Here is a 14,237-nt window from a genome sequence, read left to right as displayed (position 1 = left end):
AAACATGCAAATAAAAAAGTAAAATGTATGAAGACACTGTAACAGTAACTAACTATAAGACACATAAAAGATATTTTCAGTAGAAAAATATTTTTTTTTTTCACTTTTAAGTACCCTGAAGAACAAAGTAATAATCTTAATCTCTGTACCTTTTATTAGTAAATATTACCCATTAAATTATTATTTTTCCAAAATTAGAAAAAGCAGCATATTTGGTGAAGGGTAGAAACAGCAGCACCATAGACGCATCTCTGAATGTGATAGCTAATGTTGACAGAAGAGAGCACCAAATCCTCACAACACAAACTGGGAGGTGTTTTCAATCTTTCCCATCAAAACTAGTTCAGACTACCACCATGACAGTCTCTACTGCACATACATATTTACTGTATATATATACACACACACACACACTGTACCCACTTTTCATTATATTTGTGTACACCTCACAATAATAGCATGTCTACAGTATATTTATATGTCTATATGTTAAAACAAGTGATTCCATATGTTGTGTCTAAACGTTCTGGTTTCATTATATTTGACTCAACTCATCAGGCACTTATGAGTTTTTTGAGTTCAATATTTTTAGAAAGTTGAGTCTTATCATTAGAGGTCTGCTTTACGTGTTCCTGTTGTCTTCCATTGATGCTCAGTATCTTCTCCACAGAATGGCTTACTGACGCTACACTAACATTGCTGCGCTTTAAAGAACAGCAGCTCAGCTCCCGTTGTTGAGCATGCCCAGCAGCTTCCTGGGGTCCATCCCCTGCTGCTGGGCCACCTTCTGCACGTCAAAGCCCATGTGCTTCAGGAACTGGATCACGCTCATCTCCTGTCCCGTCAGCTGGTCGCGAATAGTCGGGCAGGAGGGATTACAGTGGGGCCACGGGCAGCTGTCGATCAAATGCAGAGGGCAGCCCCTCACGGGTGGGGTCTTGTGCTTTTGGTGGTTGTAGTTGCTGCCGTTGATTTGGTTGTTGACTTGGAGGCTTCGGTCCCAGCAGTGGAGGGCTCTGGGCAGGGAGGTGCCTTTCACCTGAATGTCCATCCAGTCGCTGCAGGGACAGGAAGACGCATAGCGAAGAATTAGTTATTACAATGTGAAATGTACAATCTGGATACCTGCATACAATCTTTGTTAACTGTTTTAAATGATTATGGGCACTGTCATGAGGATTCATTTAAAATGTAATACTATATGATAGAATTGGGTGATGTGATGATATACGTATACCACCATGGTATCAATCCCCTTAAAGAGATAGTACTGCTGTGGACGGGGCCGGCAGCAAAACGTATTTTAGCCACCTAAAACAATTGGTATCGGTTTAAGTGTTAGCTAAATTTATTATATTTTCACCAGTTTACCTTGCCATTAGACAGCTATACAGTCTGTTTCTGACAGGGAACTGAAGCCGTTATCTATGCTCTCGGCAATTTACTGTTTTTTCATTGAAAAAAACAGTAATTTTACCTCGCAGAACACCGCTGCCTCGATCGGTTAGTTTGTTTGTGCTATTATGTGACTTTAGCATTAATAACGGCTTCAGTTTCCTGTCGGAAAGGTAAAGCGGTGAAAATATTCTAAATATAGCGTACACTTAAAGTAATATTGATTTAGTTTTAGGTGTGTCTTTCTTTTAGGTAGCTAAAATACATTTTGCTGCCGGCTCTGTCCACAGCAGTACATCGCTTTGCTTCCGTGTGGTAACTCCTGTCTGTTTCTCCAAGCTGGGAGGGTGCCGACCGTCATCTACTTAAAATGTAATATACCTACTATAGATAAGTACCTCGTACAAGACCACTCAAAACACCCAAACTATCCCTTTAAGTACAATGCTGCGAATTAATGGGCAGCATTGCTTTATTTGCACTACAGGATGTTTTCATCAATGTGTTGAAGTACCTTGTTGGATATTTAATTCTGCTTAAAGCAGACTTCACTGCCTGTTATTTTTTATATTTTGTATGAATAGAAAGTTGATTGTAAAGTGTAAGATTAAGGGAGAGCAAAGGTTGAAGTATCTAACTGATAGCATCCAGTTAATGAAGGTGAGTATTGACTCACCAGCAGAGTGTTTGAATCAATTGTTAACCTTAAAGGTCCAACGTTTTATTTACTTACGTTCTAGTAATGAGTCCGTGTGCCAGACAGGCCGGAGCAAACATCGCCCTGTCATTCAACACACAAAATCACACAGTCAACAAAACTGTCTTTCTTAATTTACAGTATCTTGTGTGAGTGTGTGTTTGTCAGTCTTACGGTGCGTCTTGCAGCGTGCTCCTCAGCTCCTGTCCCAGGTTCTGTATGTACCTCCACTGGCCCTCGTGGATGGGCTGCCCGGTCAGGTGGATGTTGTCAACCATCAGCTGGGCCTCGTCAAACAGCCACTGCACCACGAATACCGGGCCTAGACAGGGGAGAGGATGCACTGCAGGTCAGACTTTAAGTGACACACCAGCCTCTCTGTCTTTATCCTCTATATGTCAGCCTTGTGGAGAAGCTCAGGGTGTTTATGTTGCTCACTTTTTATCGTGGGGAAGACTTTATATCCAAAGAAACAGTTCCACTCCTCTCCCACATGAGTCTGTCTGCAGCTCTCTGGCACCAAACCGCCCCAGTACCTGCAAAGTATCATCACTTAACAAAATCTGTACTACTTGTGAACCTTCCTCCCTAACTTCTTAACCCCCCCTCAACCCCAACAATCCATCCACCTGTCTTTTAACACCAGCTTTCTGCTATCCACCTGTCCTACCTGATGCCTCTCTTTATGGCCTCAGTGGGGGCACAGCTGATGGTGTCCAGGCAGTCTGTGAATTTGTACTGTTTGTTGTCCAGGAACCAGCCGGAGTCGGCCAGGCCCCGGACCTGCACTCCTCCGTGGCCCTGCGACTCCAGTTGCTCTGCAACCTGGTCCACGTTCAGCAGGACGCCGGTACCGCCCGCACTGGTGACAGGAAGAGTGGGATCAGAGGGTGCTATTGAGCGATTGTCTTTGATGAAACACACACGCACACACATGGTAGGCAACACACCCACACACATGGTGAACTGACCTGCTTCCTGCCAGAAGCAGAACCTTGGCGTTGTCCAGACCTTTCGTCAGCAGCTCGTTCACCACCTCCTTAATGATCAGAGAGCCCATGAACGCATAATCACCTGAGAACAAAGATGTTTTTGATTTGTTAACATAGAGCCACACTTGACTACTAACTCTACAGCAGTATTATACAGCTGCTGAAAACTTTGGGTAAAGAGAAACTTTCAATTTTAAAGGTTTATTAATTAACAAGGGTATATTTAAAAAGGTATCATGTTTTAAGGTGTTTTATTAAGGTTTTTTATGTGCTTAGTTTACAGGGTTGTTAATGCATTAATTAATCCAAAGTGGTACCTTACTGATAACATTGAATTATACTCCACTAGCAGAGGTGGAATGTAACTAAATACTTTTACTCAAGTACTGTACTTATGTACACTTTCGACATACTTGTACTTTACTTTGAGTATTTCCATTTTCTGCTACTTTATACTTCTAATCCACGACACCTCAGAGGGAATTATTGTACTTTTTACTCCACTATATTAATTTAAAACCTATAATTAGTTGCTACTTACTTTTTTTACAAAATATACGCTTATTTGATATGATGCAGTACTACTAGGATCTCAGGCAGGCAAACTCCTACAGCTTCTTAACTGATGGTATGTTGATGTAACTATTTAAATTATTTTATCTTGTTTATATCTTAAGTTTTTGGATCATAGTTACTTTTATCATGTTTTTTTTGAGAAGCCCTTCCTACTAACTTTGTTTTTGAAAGGTGCTATGTAAAGTTATTGTTACTAATCTACATTGTAGTATAGTAGGTAAGTATCCACATTGATGAACTACAACATTAAAATGCTCGTTAGTGATAAAAACAGAGTAATATAATATTCTCTAATAATATGACACTTTGAAAGGAGCCATTCTGCATGATAAAATATTTTACTTTTGGTACTTTAAGTATATTTTGATGCTAATAATATAATAATAATAATATTCTAATTCTACTTAAATAATGTTTTGAATGCAGGATTTTTACTTGTACTGGAGTATTTTTAGACTGTGGTATTTCTACTTTTACTCTAAATAAAGGATCTGACTACTTCTTCCACCACTGTCAACTAGTGACTATGTTTTAAGCTATGGCATTTTGAAAGTAATAATTGATCTTGATTTCATGGAAACGGATACCTGTAAGTCTCGTGCTATACCTCCTCTGCACAGCTTATGTGTTATGTTATTCATAAACCTGCCGAGTGTCTATCACGAACACAATATAATGAGGGTTTTCAAAATGTCAGACATGACGAAAATTAGGGAGGAAGTTCAAGACTGTATAGCTCATATAAGAGCTAAAAGAAGAAGCTGCCACACATCAAAGACACAGAAAACTGAACGAAACAATGAGCTCCCAGATCGTAAGATCTCTATCTCTGTAGTCTCTGGTGTGTTCACTCACTCGCTCCTTTTCTCTGCCTTTAAATAGCTAGAACATGAGATCCACAAGCTCACAGCTGATTTATTGTGTCTTACTGTGATCCGTCTTCGGTGTGGCTCCGCTCCACACATCACTGGAGCAGTACGGGATGTACCTACAGGAGAGAGAGAGAGAGAGAGAGAGAGCGAGAGAGAGAGAGAGAGAGAGAGAGAGAGAGAGAGCAACACTTGCAATTATTTGGAATCAAATGTAAAAATCAGAGCAGCTTATATTTGAGCCGGTTCACTGATAGCTGACAGTTGTGCAAATACCAGCCAACGTGGCTGTGTGATGGTCGACTGAACACAAACACAAATACAGTATATAAAAATATATAAAACCATATATCGACACAAATTCATATATTATAAAGAGAAGGAGACAAGTGAGTTCTTACACCATGTTGGCGTTCCACCAGTGAGGGTTTTCCTCTGGCTGAGGAGACAGGATTCCTGTTTCTGTGAAATAAAGAAGGTCCAACATTTACTTCACTTTCTGCACAAAATGTCCTCATCATAGAGTCAAAAAGCTTCAGTGGTTAAAGGAGCTATTGATAACATTGATAACATTCAGCCACTAGATGTCCTATTCTCCCTTCTCCGTTCCATTGCATTCACTTCACAACGCGGTTTGCCAGTTTGTTGCAAAACCTGTATGTTTTATGGTCAAGGGGAGTGACACTCAGACCCGTGACACCAACGTGGTTTTACTATTGGCTCGCAAGCCTCGTTAGAAGTGGGAGCTAAACGTTGGATATCTTCCACAGAGATAAACAACACATGAATTTTGGTCCCGCCAAAATGTTTAAATTGCTTAACTCACAATCATACACATTTAGGAAAAGCCATACTTTTATTCTGTACCTTTTTAAAAGCTCTGTGGATGTTTTATTTTTTCAAAATGATTTGTCTACACAAAAATATTATCAAAAAGACCTTTAAAATCTTTTAGGCTACTTGTTAAAATTCACAAACCTTGATGTATAGTTGTGTGTTTTGATGTATGCTGAGGTGTGTGTGTGTGTGTGTGTGTGTGTGTGTGTGTGTGTGTGTGTGTGTGTGTGTGTGTGTGTGTGTGTGTGTGTGTGTGTGTGTGTGTGTGTGTGTGTGTGTGTTTTCCCTGTGGTCAATAAGTCATTAACTTTTCCTGCTTTGGTCAGCAATTACATGGAGGCATTGAAGAGCTCTGTGGCTGCTGCACTGACCACCAGTGTACAGTGTACACCGAGAGAGTGACGGGGGGAGAGAGAGAGAGAGTCATAAACAAACAAGGAGTCCCCTGATGACTGGAAGGAAAAGAACCAGAGAGTTTGACTTTTAAAGATTAATGCAAACTCAGCTGAAGAGGAAACGCAAACATTGCCTATGAATCTCCTTCATTCAGAGGACGTTTTTTTTTTTCTTCCAACTGCGGAAAGCAGAAGCTCTGTGGGGCTGTGCAGAGAGTTTGCAAAAGCTACACAAACCAGGAAACACTTTCATGCATGTATATATGTGTGTGCATGAGATAATAGTGTGCATTGATTGTGCTGCACACAGTGCCGGACATGTGTGTGTGTGTCTTCTTGTTACCTGTTCTGGTTTGCGGCCACTTGGTGGAGCTCATCAGTCTCCTCCTCGTCTCATACCTGCTGTCACAGGTCTGCTTGCTGAAACAGTACCACCCGCCTGAACAACACACGCACACACACACACACACACACACACACACACGCTTGTTAACAGGTTATATAGAGTTGTGTTTCACTGTAATGAGCTCTGTGTTATAGGTTCATCCTCACCTTCTAAGAACAGCAGCCACCTCTTGCTGCCTTTAGACTCCTTGATGTAGTACCTGCATGAGAATGCCAAAACAAATCACAGTGAATGTGCCACGCATGCACATACACACATACAGATGCACGAATACACAACGCAAGCTCCACGGCAGAGATGCTACCGTTGATCTTCCTAACATGTCAAATTTGGCGCTGATCACTAAAAAGCATCTCTGAAGGAGTCAATTTAGTGGTTTTCACAGCTCAAATCCATTATTTAAGGAGGACCTATTATGATTATGCTTATTTTTCCGTGCATATTGTATTTGGGGTTTATACTAGAACATGTTTACATGCTTTAATGTTCAAAAAACGCTTTACTTTTCTCATACCGGCTGTGCTGCAGCACATCTTTTCTACTTCTTCGGACTCTGCTCCTGCTCTGCTCTACCTGCTCTTGTTTGTTTGAGGGCGTGCCAAACTATCCGTTATGCAAATGTGTTACTTGGTGACATCACCACGTTTCAAAAGAAAAGGCGGGACTTCGAGCGAGGAGTTTCAGGCAGTTCAGGGGCAGTGTTTCTGTGGGGGAGAGTAACTCCCTTTGGCCTGGATTTTGGGCTCTGTAACTTTGCAGAACTTTTACATGCACAAAAACACTAAAGGAAAAAGCACAAAAGCATAATAAGTCCCCTTTAAAAAAAAAAGAAAAACATGAGTAGAGGAAACTCATCAAGCTGTTGGCAGCCCACACACTCACAGGGGCTTGACAGCTTGGGTGGCATATGGAAAGGTCCCCCTTATTCACACTTTCACAGTGTTTCATTTTATTACACTCATTTTATTGACTCAGTCCTGTTTCTCTACTCTGCAAGATTTACTTCAGGAACTCAGCTCTTTAGGGTGATGTTTTTTTTGTTCCATTTACTGTTTAGCAATGTAGTTCATCTGTCTGATATTTATACAAAGCATTTCTTCTTTCAGCCTTTTCAGGAAATTCACTTCATTTTCTACTTTTGACAGTATTAATAGTTTAGCTTCCAGCTTTTCAAGCAATGTATTTCAGCTCTTAGCTTCTTTAGGTAATGCAGTTCAGCTTCCAACTCTGCTAGTTTCACATTTAAACTTCCAGATTTGTCACTAGTGCAGTGCAATGCATTTGGGCTTCAACATTCTTTTCAGGCAATTCATTTCACATTTCTGCATTTTCAGCAATGCTTTCAAATGGATTTTAGCTTTCAACATTCACACGCATTTTCTGCAGGAAATGTATTTTCTAGTGTTAATTGGACTTGCAATGTAAAGCATATAAATAATGCCTTGCTTTTCTAATAGGAGGTTAAAAAATATGATTAGGTTCTCAGTATGTATTTTTAAAAGTAATGTTGAACAACTCCAGGCTGTTACTTTTACTCTCAAAAATTCCGTTAGCTGCACCACCTCACCTGTTAATGATACAGGAGTCATGAGACAGCATTCATGCACATGAGATCCCTTTAGTTCGTAACTTCAAAAGCACTGAGATGTATTCCTCATATATGCAATAAATCTTTCTGCCACTTTTCAGATCTGTCACACTGAATCTCTTCCTCTAATCAGAAAAAGTAGTACCATTGTCTGTGGGATGATTGGCATAACACTTGGGGCTCTATGATGCCTCCTATCCATCCCCTACCTTTTTTTGTGTGCATTTCTATTTTTTATTACTAAAACTGTAATCTTGCAGTGATCTGTTGGGGGCACAGCAGTTGGGGCATGTGAGGAGTCATTCCTTCTGGAGATAAACTTGTTTATTTTGAGATAGTTGCCTTTCACTTGGACAGTAGCTGCTGTTAATGACTGCCTATAAATGAGGCACAAATCAGCCAAAGCTGCTGTCTAACTTGGACTCATTAGTGGGTACAATGAGATGAGTCTGTGTTTTAGTCTATAAATAACCAAGACTGTCCAAGTCCATCTGATGGATTTATATGCGAGTTGTGAGGATGGATTCATACAAGTCTTTTGTCTGTTTTTTCTTTTTAAGAAATAGTATTTCTTAAAAAGAAAAAACAGACACCTGTTATTGCAAACAACTATTATTGATTATTGGTTGTAATTGGTTATCAGTGTAGTTTTAAACTGTAAATATCAGACTCAACAACTTAAATAAAGTCATCCTTGTAGGGGTAGAAAGCTTTTGCCTCTGTGTCGGGTGCACGCATTGTATCGTGTAAAGTGCATTGTATCGTGTATAGTGCATTATATCGTGTATAGTGCATTGTATCGTGTATAGTGCATTGTATCGTGTATAGTATTGTGTATAGTGCATTGTATCGTGTATAGTGCATTGTATCGTGTATAGTATCGTGTATCTTGTATAGTGCATTGTATCGTGTATAGTGCATTGTATCGTGTATAGTATCGTGTATCGTGTATAGTGCATTGTATCGTGTATAGCAGGGGTGCACACACTTTTTCAGCATGCGAGCTACTTATAAAATGACCAAGTCAAAATGATCTACCTACTATAAAAATGCAAAACATATATTTATTTATAAATATATTGAGTATTCTTTATATGTACAATATATGTTGGTGTACCTTGCATAACTGCATGAACCCATATTGTACAATATAACTCTGTACATTTTTTGTCATTACCTTACTCTGATGACTTGCACTGAATGGAATCAGCCAGGGATGCATAGTCTGGACAGTAGCTGCTGATAGCCAGCCTCAAGCACACTTCCAAATGATCATCAGTCAAGGTGGAACGGTATTTGGACTTAATAATCTTCATGTGGGAAAAGGCTGACTCGCATAAATAAGTGGAGCCGAATAATGCAGTCAAGGAGGTAGCACATTTCCTCATGTTGGGGTACTTTTCCTCTGTGAGTAAGTTCCAGAACTTTTTTTTTTTTTTTTTTTTTAATGCCATGCGATCTACCCACACTACCTTTGCGATCGACCGGTAGATCGCGATCGACGTATTGGGCACCCCTGGTGTATAGTATCGTGTATCGTGTATAGTGCATTGTATCGTGTATAGTATCGTGTATCGTGTATAATGCATTGTATCGTGTATAGTGTATTGTATTGTGTATTGTATAGTGCATTGTATCGTGTATAGTATCGTGTATCGTGTATAGTGCATTGTATCGTGTATAGTGCATTGTATCGTGTATAGTGCATTGTATCGTGTATAGTGCATTGTATCGTGTATAGTGCATTGTATCGTGTATAATGCATTATATCGTGTATAGTGCATTGTATCGTGTATAGTGCATTGTATCGTGTATAATGCATTATATCGTATATAGTGCATTGTATCGTGTATAGTGCATTGTATAGTGTATAGTGCATTGTATCGTGTATAGTATTGTGTATAGTGCATTGTATCGTGTATAATATCGTGTGTAGTGCTCAGCTGCAGCGTGTATATATTGCCTTCTCTCTGATTATGGTCCTTTGATCCATTTTGGTCCCATCCGGAGTGACAAGGGACTGAAGGGTTATGCAGGAAAATAAACCACCACAGAAACACAAATTGGATGTTTTTGGTGAAGCAGAGCGCAACTTGGCCTCTGCGCCTTCGTGGCTTTAACCAACAAAAAGTCTCTCCAAATGACATCACAACATGTGCCAAGTTTCTGAGTTTAAGTTTAGATGCACTCGCTTACCCTGCTGCTGACCCGTCATTGCAAGTCACAGATGCGTTCTGCAGAAAATGCAGCTTCATGTCTTGATCCAGCTTCTGCGCGGAGCACGGGTACAGAGACTGTGCCAAGTTCTTGATCTGGACCATGAAGTTGTCCATGTTGCCCTCCACGGCGGTAAAGTCTAACGGGAAGCTCTCTGCTCCTTCCACCCGAGACTGCTCCCTGTGCTGCTCTAGAGGCTGCTGCTGCTCCGGAGGCTGCTGCTGCTGCTGCTGTACCCGCCGACTCTGCGCCCGACCGCCGGTAACTCTCCTCGCCTCCACCGGTGCGCTCATGTGGATGAAGAGCAGCAGCACGCAGGAGCGCACCGCGGACATACCGGCACGGCTTCTCACCACAACGCGGCCCTGCATGGTTAATTATTATTATTAGTGGAAAACGTCTCTCAAATGTGCGCAAGGGACTCCAGTAATAAAACACAGTATATCCTTAAGAGTCGTTGGAAAAGCACAAAGTTCTTTGGAGACGCGCGGGGACCTGTTGGAAGGTATCACTGGTGAAAGGTGCGCAGAATGGATGCAGGTCGTGGTTCTCCATGGTGCCTCGAGAGATGGAGAGAGATGGTTTAAAATTCAACCTCTATTGCACGTGCGCTCCCCACATCTTTTTATTCCTAGGGAGCCAATAAACGCGTCATTACGCGCGTGGATGAAGTCCCTCTGGATGCAGCCGTTCAGCCCGGTTCCACTGACGACCCGATGACTCCTGGTCCACATCCTCGTGAGCTGCGGACCAAGTGGAAATTTATTTGAAGTCCCCCCCCTCCTCCTCCTCCTCCTCCATCCTCCTCCTCCTTCTCACTCCCGCGAGCCAATCGTTATTATCGTTGGCTAATGTCTCACACCAAGAGCGCGCGTATGCCGGTTCCCTCTCTAGTCTCTTTGATGTCGTGTCAACGTATGACCACGCAGCCTTTGAAGCTCCTTTGATTGAATGTGGTGTGTGAGGGAGAGTCACAGTCGGACAGGCTGAAGAGGGCCACACCGTGCTGTCTCCAACACAAACAAGTTCTCCACGTGTTTGTGGCTGATGGAGATAATGATCCTACAGAGAGGAGTCAGCTCTAGGACGTTTGTGAAGGAGATAAGGTCACTAGGAGCAGTGCTTGAAGTGGAAAACATAAGTGCCAGTACTCCTCTTATTCACATATTGCCAGTATCAGCAATCTCCTGCTCCTATTTATTTATTCATTATTTCTTTAAGCATGTTATACTGTGTCAGTCAGCTGTGGTTTTATTGTTATATTATTATTCTTGGGCTGTGCATCCTCTATAGAAGGCCTCTATAATACTCCAATAATATTCCAACTGAAACATTATAGGGTTAATGTGTTTGTATATTTACCCATAATACTTGCTTCACTTATCCTGTATTATTTGTAGTATCGCTCTATATTATATTATATATATTATATATATTATAGGATGCCTATAGCCTGGATTCAACAGCAGCCAGACAGACAGACAGGCAGGTAGACATGCAGAGCTGAGGTGTGTTTTAGGAGCAGTGTCCCAGTCAGGATGCTTCTACATGTTATACAGCAGGATAAAGAAACTAGGGCTGTCAATCGATTAAAATATTTAACCGTGATCAATCACATGATTGTCCATACTTAATCGCACATTAATCACACATTTTTTACCTGTTCAAAATGTACCTTAAAGGGAGATTTGTCAAGAATTTAATACTCTTCTCAACATGAGTGGACAAATATGCTGCTTTAATGCAAACGTATGTATATATTTAGTATCGGAAATCAATTAACAACACAAAACAATGACAAATATTGTCCAGAAACCCTCACAGGTTCTGCATTTAGCATAAAAATATGCTCAATTCATAACATGGCAAACTGCAGCCCAACAGGCAACAACAGCTGTCAGTGTGTCAGTGTGCTGACTTGACTATGACTTGCCCCAAACTGCATGTGATTATCATAAAGTGGGCATGTCTGTAAAGGGGAGACTCGTGGGTACCCATAGAACCCATTTACATTCACATATCTTGAGGTCAGAGGTCAAGGGACCCCTTTGAAAATCGCTGTGCCAGTTTTTCCTCATCAAAATTTAGTGTAAGTTTGGAGCATTATTTAGCCTCCTTCACAACAAGCTAGTATGACATGGTTGGTACCAATATATTACATCTATTTTCATATGATACTAGCATCTTCACTCTAGCTTTAAAACAGAGCCCGCTACAACTTAAATAACGGAAGTTGTGTCAATGCGTTAAAGAAATTAGTGGCATTAAAACAAATTTGCGTTAACACGTTATTAACGCGCTAACTTTGACGGCTCTAATAAAACACATTCTGAATGACCACAGTGAATAAAAGAGAGGAGATATTGGGTTTGGGTCCTATCCCAAGAAGGCTAGAAGGTTTTTGATTTAAAACTATGCATTTTTGTACCATTTTGAACCATTATTATTAAGTTACTATAGGCTAGATAACGCTCAAAGTTAAATAATTATTTTATTATTTATACAGATCACAACCTTTGTCTGAACATAACATTTTTCTGGATATGTTTGCCTTGTAAAATCATATACTATAAATAAAAAAAACAGATTCAGAAAACTTTTAAATAATGTTTCATTCTTTATATTTGTTCACAACTGTTGCACCCAAATGAATTTAACAGGTAATGATAATACCTCTGTTGAGAATGAGTCGAATAAAAGCTTTACCTTGTGTTTGAGCCCATCGAGGGTTCAGAGCAGCTCGTCGGCTTTCACTCCAAGAAAATCTAAATTCTGAAGGTTGGCCTTCACGTCATGGTCTCCTAACTCAGGCTGCCATTCACTTTTACTATTATCACTACTTCATCTTCATTGTTAAAGCGAGGAAAAGGCTTTTCTGGTTTCTTGGTTTCTTGGTGCTTGGAGCACCTTGATTGTGGAAATGTGCCCACAGCTGTTGGTTAAAAAAAATCTAGGTCCTCAGGTTTTTTTGTTTTATCCTCTTGGAAAGCACTTTAAAAAAAACTCTGTTTCTTTGAAATCCATCTTAAGTCTAAAATGTCATTTACTAATTCAATTTATAATTTTTTAAAATCTCTTCTTTTATTCACTTGAAACTTTTAAAATCTGTATGTAAAACCAGACCCAGCATCCATCTGGACATTCAGCAACATGCTGCCATTACATTTTTGTTTTCTGACTTTAGGTTTTGGCTTTTACAAGAGAGGACTTCCTGTTTTTAACAAGTGCATTTGTTGCCATTCATTAATCAGTGATTAAAGAAAAAATTCTGCGTAAACACACAGATGCCTTTGCGTGCTTTTGCACTCCATCCAGGCCGTTTTGAAGTTTCTTGCCTGCTGAGCGAGGAAGGAAACTGATTGTTTGTTTGTTTACTCAGACGGTGGCAATTTCCCCCCCAGAACTGAGAGCTGTATTCACCTCTCTCCCTCTCCCTCTATCCCAGGTGGACTCTGACTCTAAACGTTGCTGAAGTGGTCAGTCAGTCAGTCAGTTGTGTGTCCTCTGAAGCTCTGGCCTCACACCTCTCCATCTGTTGGTACCATGTGTTGTGTTATTCCAGCTTTGATCCAATTTGATTCATGCTGAGAGAAAATGGCCTTGACTCTCTATATGTCGGTGCAGGTCGTCTGTCAAACTGCATATGGTATGTATACTGTATATATGAAGTCGTCCATATGGGGAACAGATTGGATGTTTTGTTGGCAGTGTACAGACAGGATCTATCTGTGTCTCTATATGAGGGTCAGTGCAGTTAACGTAGGCTTGTTCAGACAGATTGATGGTCTAGATGCTGGTTGGTTGTGTTGTGTTTTGTTATTATGTTTTTATAGGTTGTAGGCTACTAAAGGTTATGATAAGAAGAATGATCTTCATATTGTTTTGTATACAAATTGTGAGCTTTTATTTTGTATTTAAACCTGCAGTAGGCAGAAATTTTCTTGGCATCATTGGGCAAAAATGTTGTTATAACCTTTCAGCATATTGTAATTCAAGTGTTCTGAGAGAAAATTAGACTTCTGCACCTCCTCTTGGCTCTGTTTTCAGGCTTAAAAAATCTTTTTTTAGATCATATTTGATCCATTTCCGCCCGCTGTTGCTTAAAGTAAAAGTAGAAAGAAAAAAAGTAAAGAAAAAATCCTGCATTCAAAATGTTACTTAAGTAAAAGTTTAGAAGTATTGACATCAAAATATACTTACAGTACCAAAAGACCCACTGCAGTTTTAACTAATTTTGATTTTTTTTTTTTTATCAAAGCAAAGAT

General features: G+C 40.2%; 1 protein-coding gene across 1 annotated transcript; it reads right to left on the bottom strand.

Moving 5' to 3' along the window:
- Positions 1-575: 575 nt before the first annotated feature.
- Positions 576-10,494, bottom strand: notum1b (notum, palmitoleoyl-protein carboxylesterase b). Its single transcript, XM_074628934.1, has 11 exons — positions 9,952-10,494; positions 6,314-6,366; positions 6,105-6,200; positions 4,931-4,991; positions 4,590-4,648; positions 3,064-3,166; positions 2,763-2,954; positions 2,531-2,628; positions 2,267-2,414; positions 2,129-2,176; positions 576-1,058 (listed from the first exon to the last, which is right to left on the bottom strand). Exons 1-11 carry the CDS (start codon positions 10,341-10,343, stop codon positions 722-724), a joined length of 1,587 nt encoding a protein of 528 aa, XP_074485035.1. The 5' UTR covers positions 10,344-10,494; the 3' UTR covers positions 576-721.
- Between the last annotated feature and the right edge of the window lie 3,743 nt (positions 10,495-14,237).

This window comes from Sebastes fasciatus, chromosome 3 (genome assembly GCF_043250625.1).
Source record: "Sebastes fasciatus isolate fSebFas1 chromosome 3, fSebFas1.pri, whole genome shotgun sequence".
Lineage (NCBI taxonomy): Eukaryota > Metazoa > Chordata > Actinopteri > Perciformes > Sebastidae > Sebastes > Sebastes fasciatus.
The sequence above is the reverse complement of the archived record's forward strand: the minus strand, read 5'-3'. Positions and strand labels throughout refer to the sequence as shown.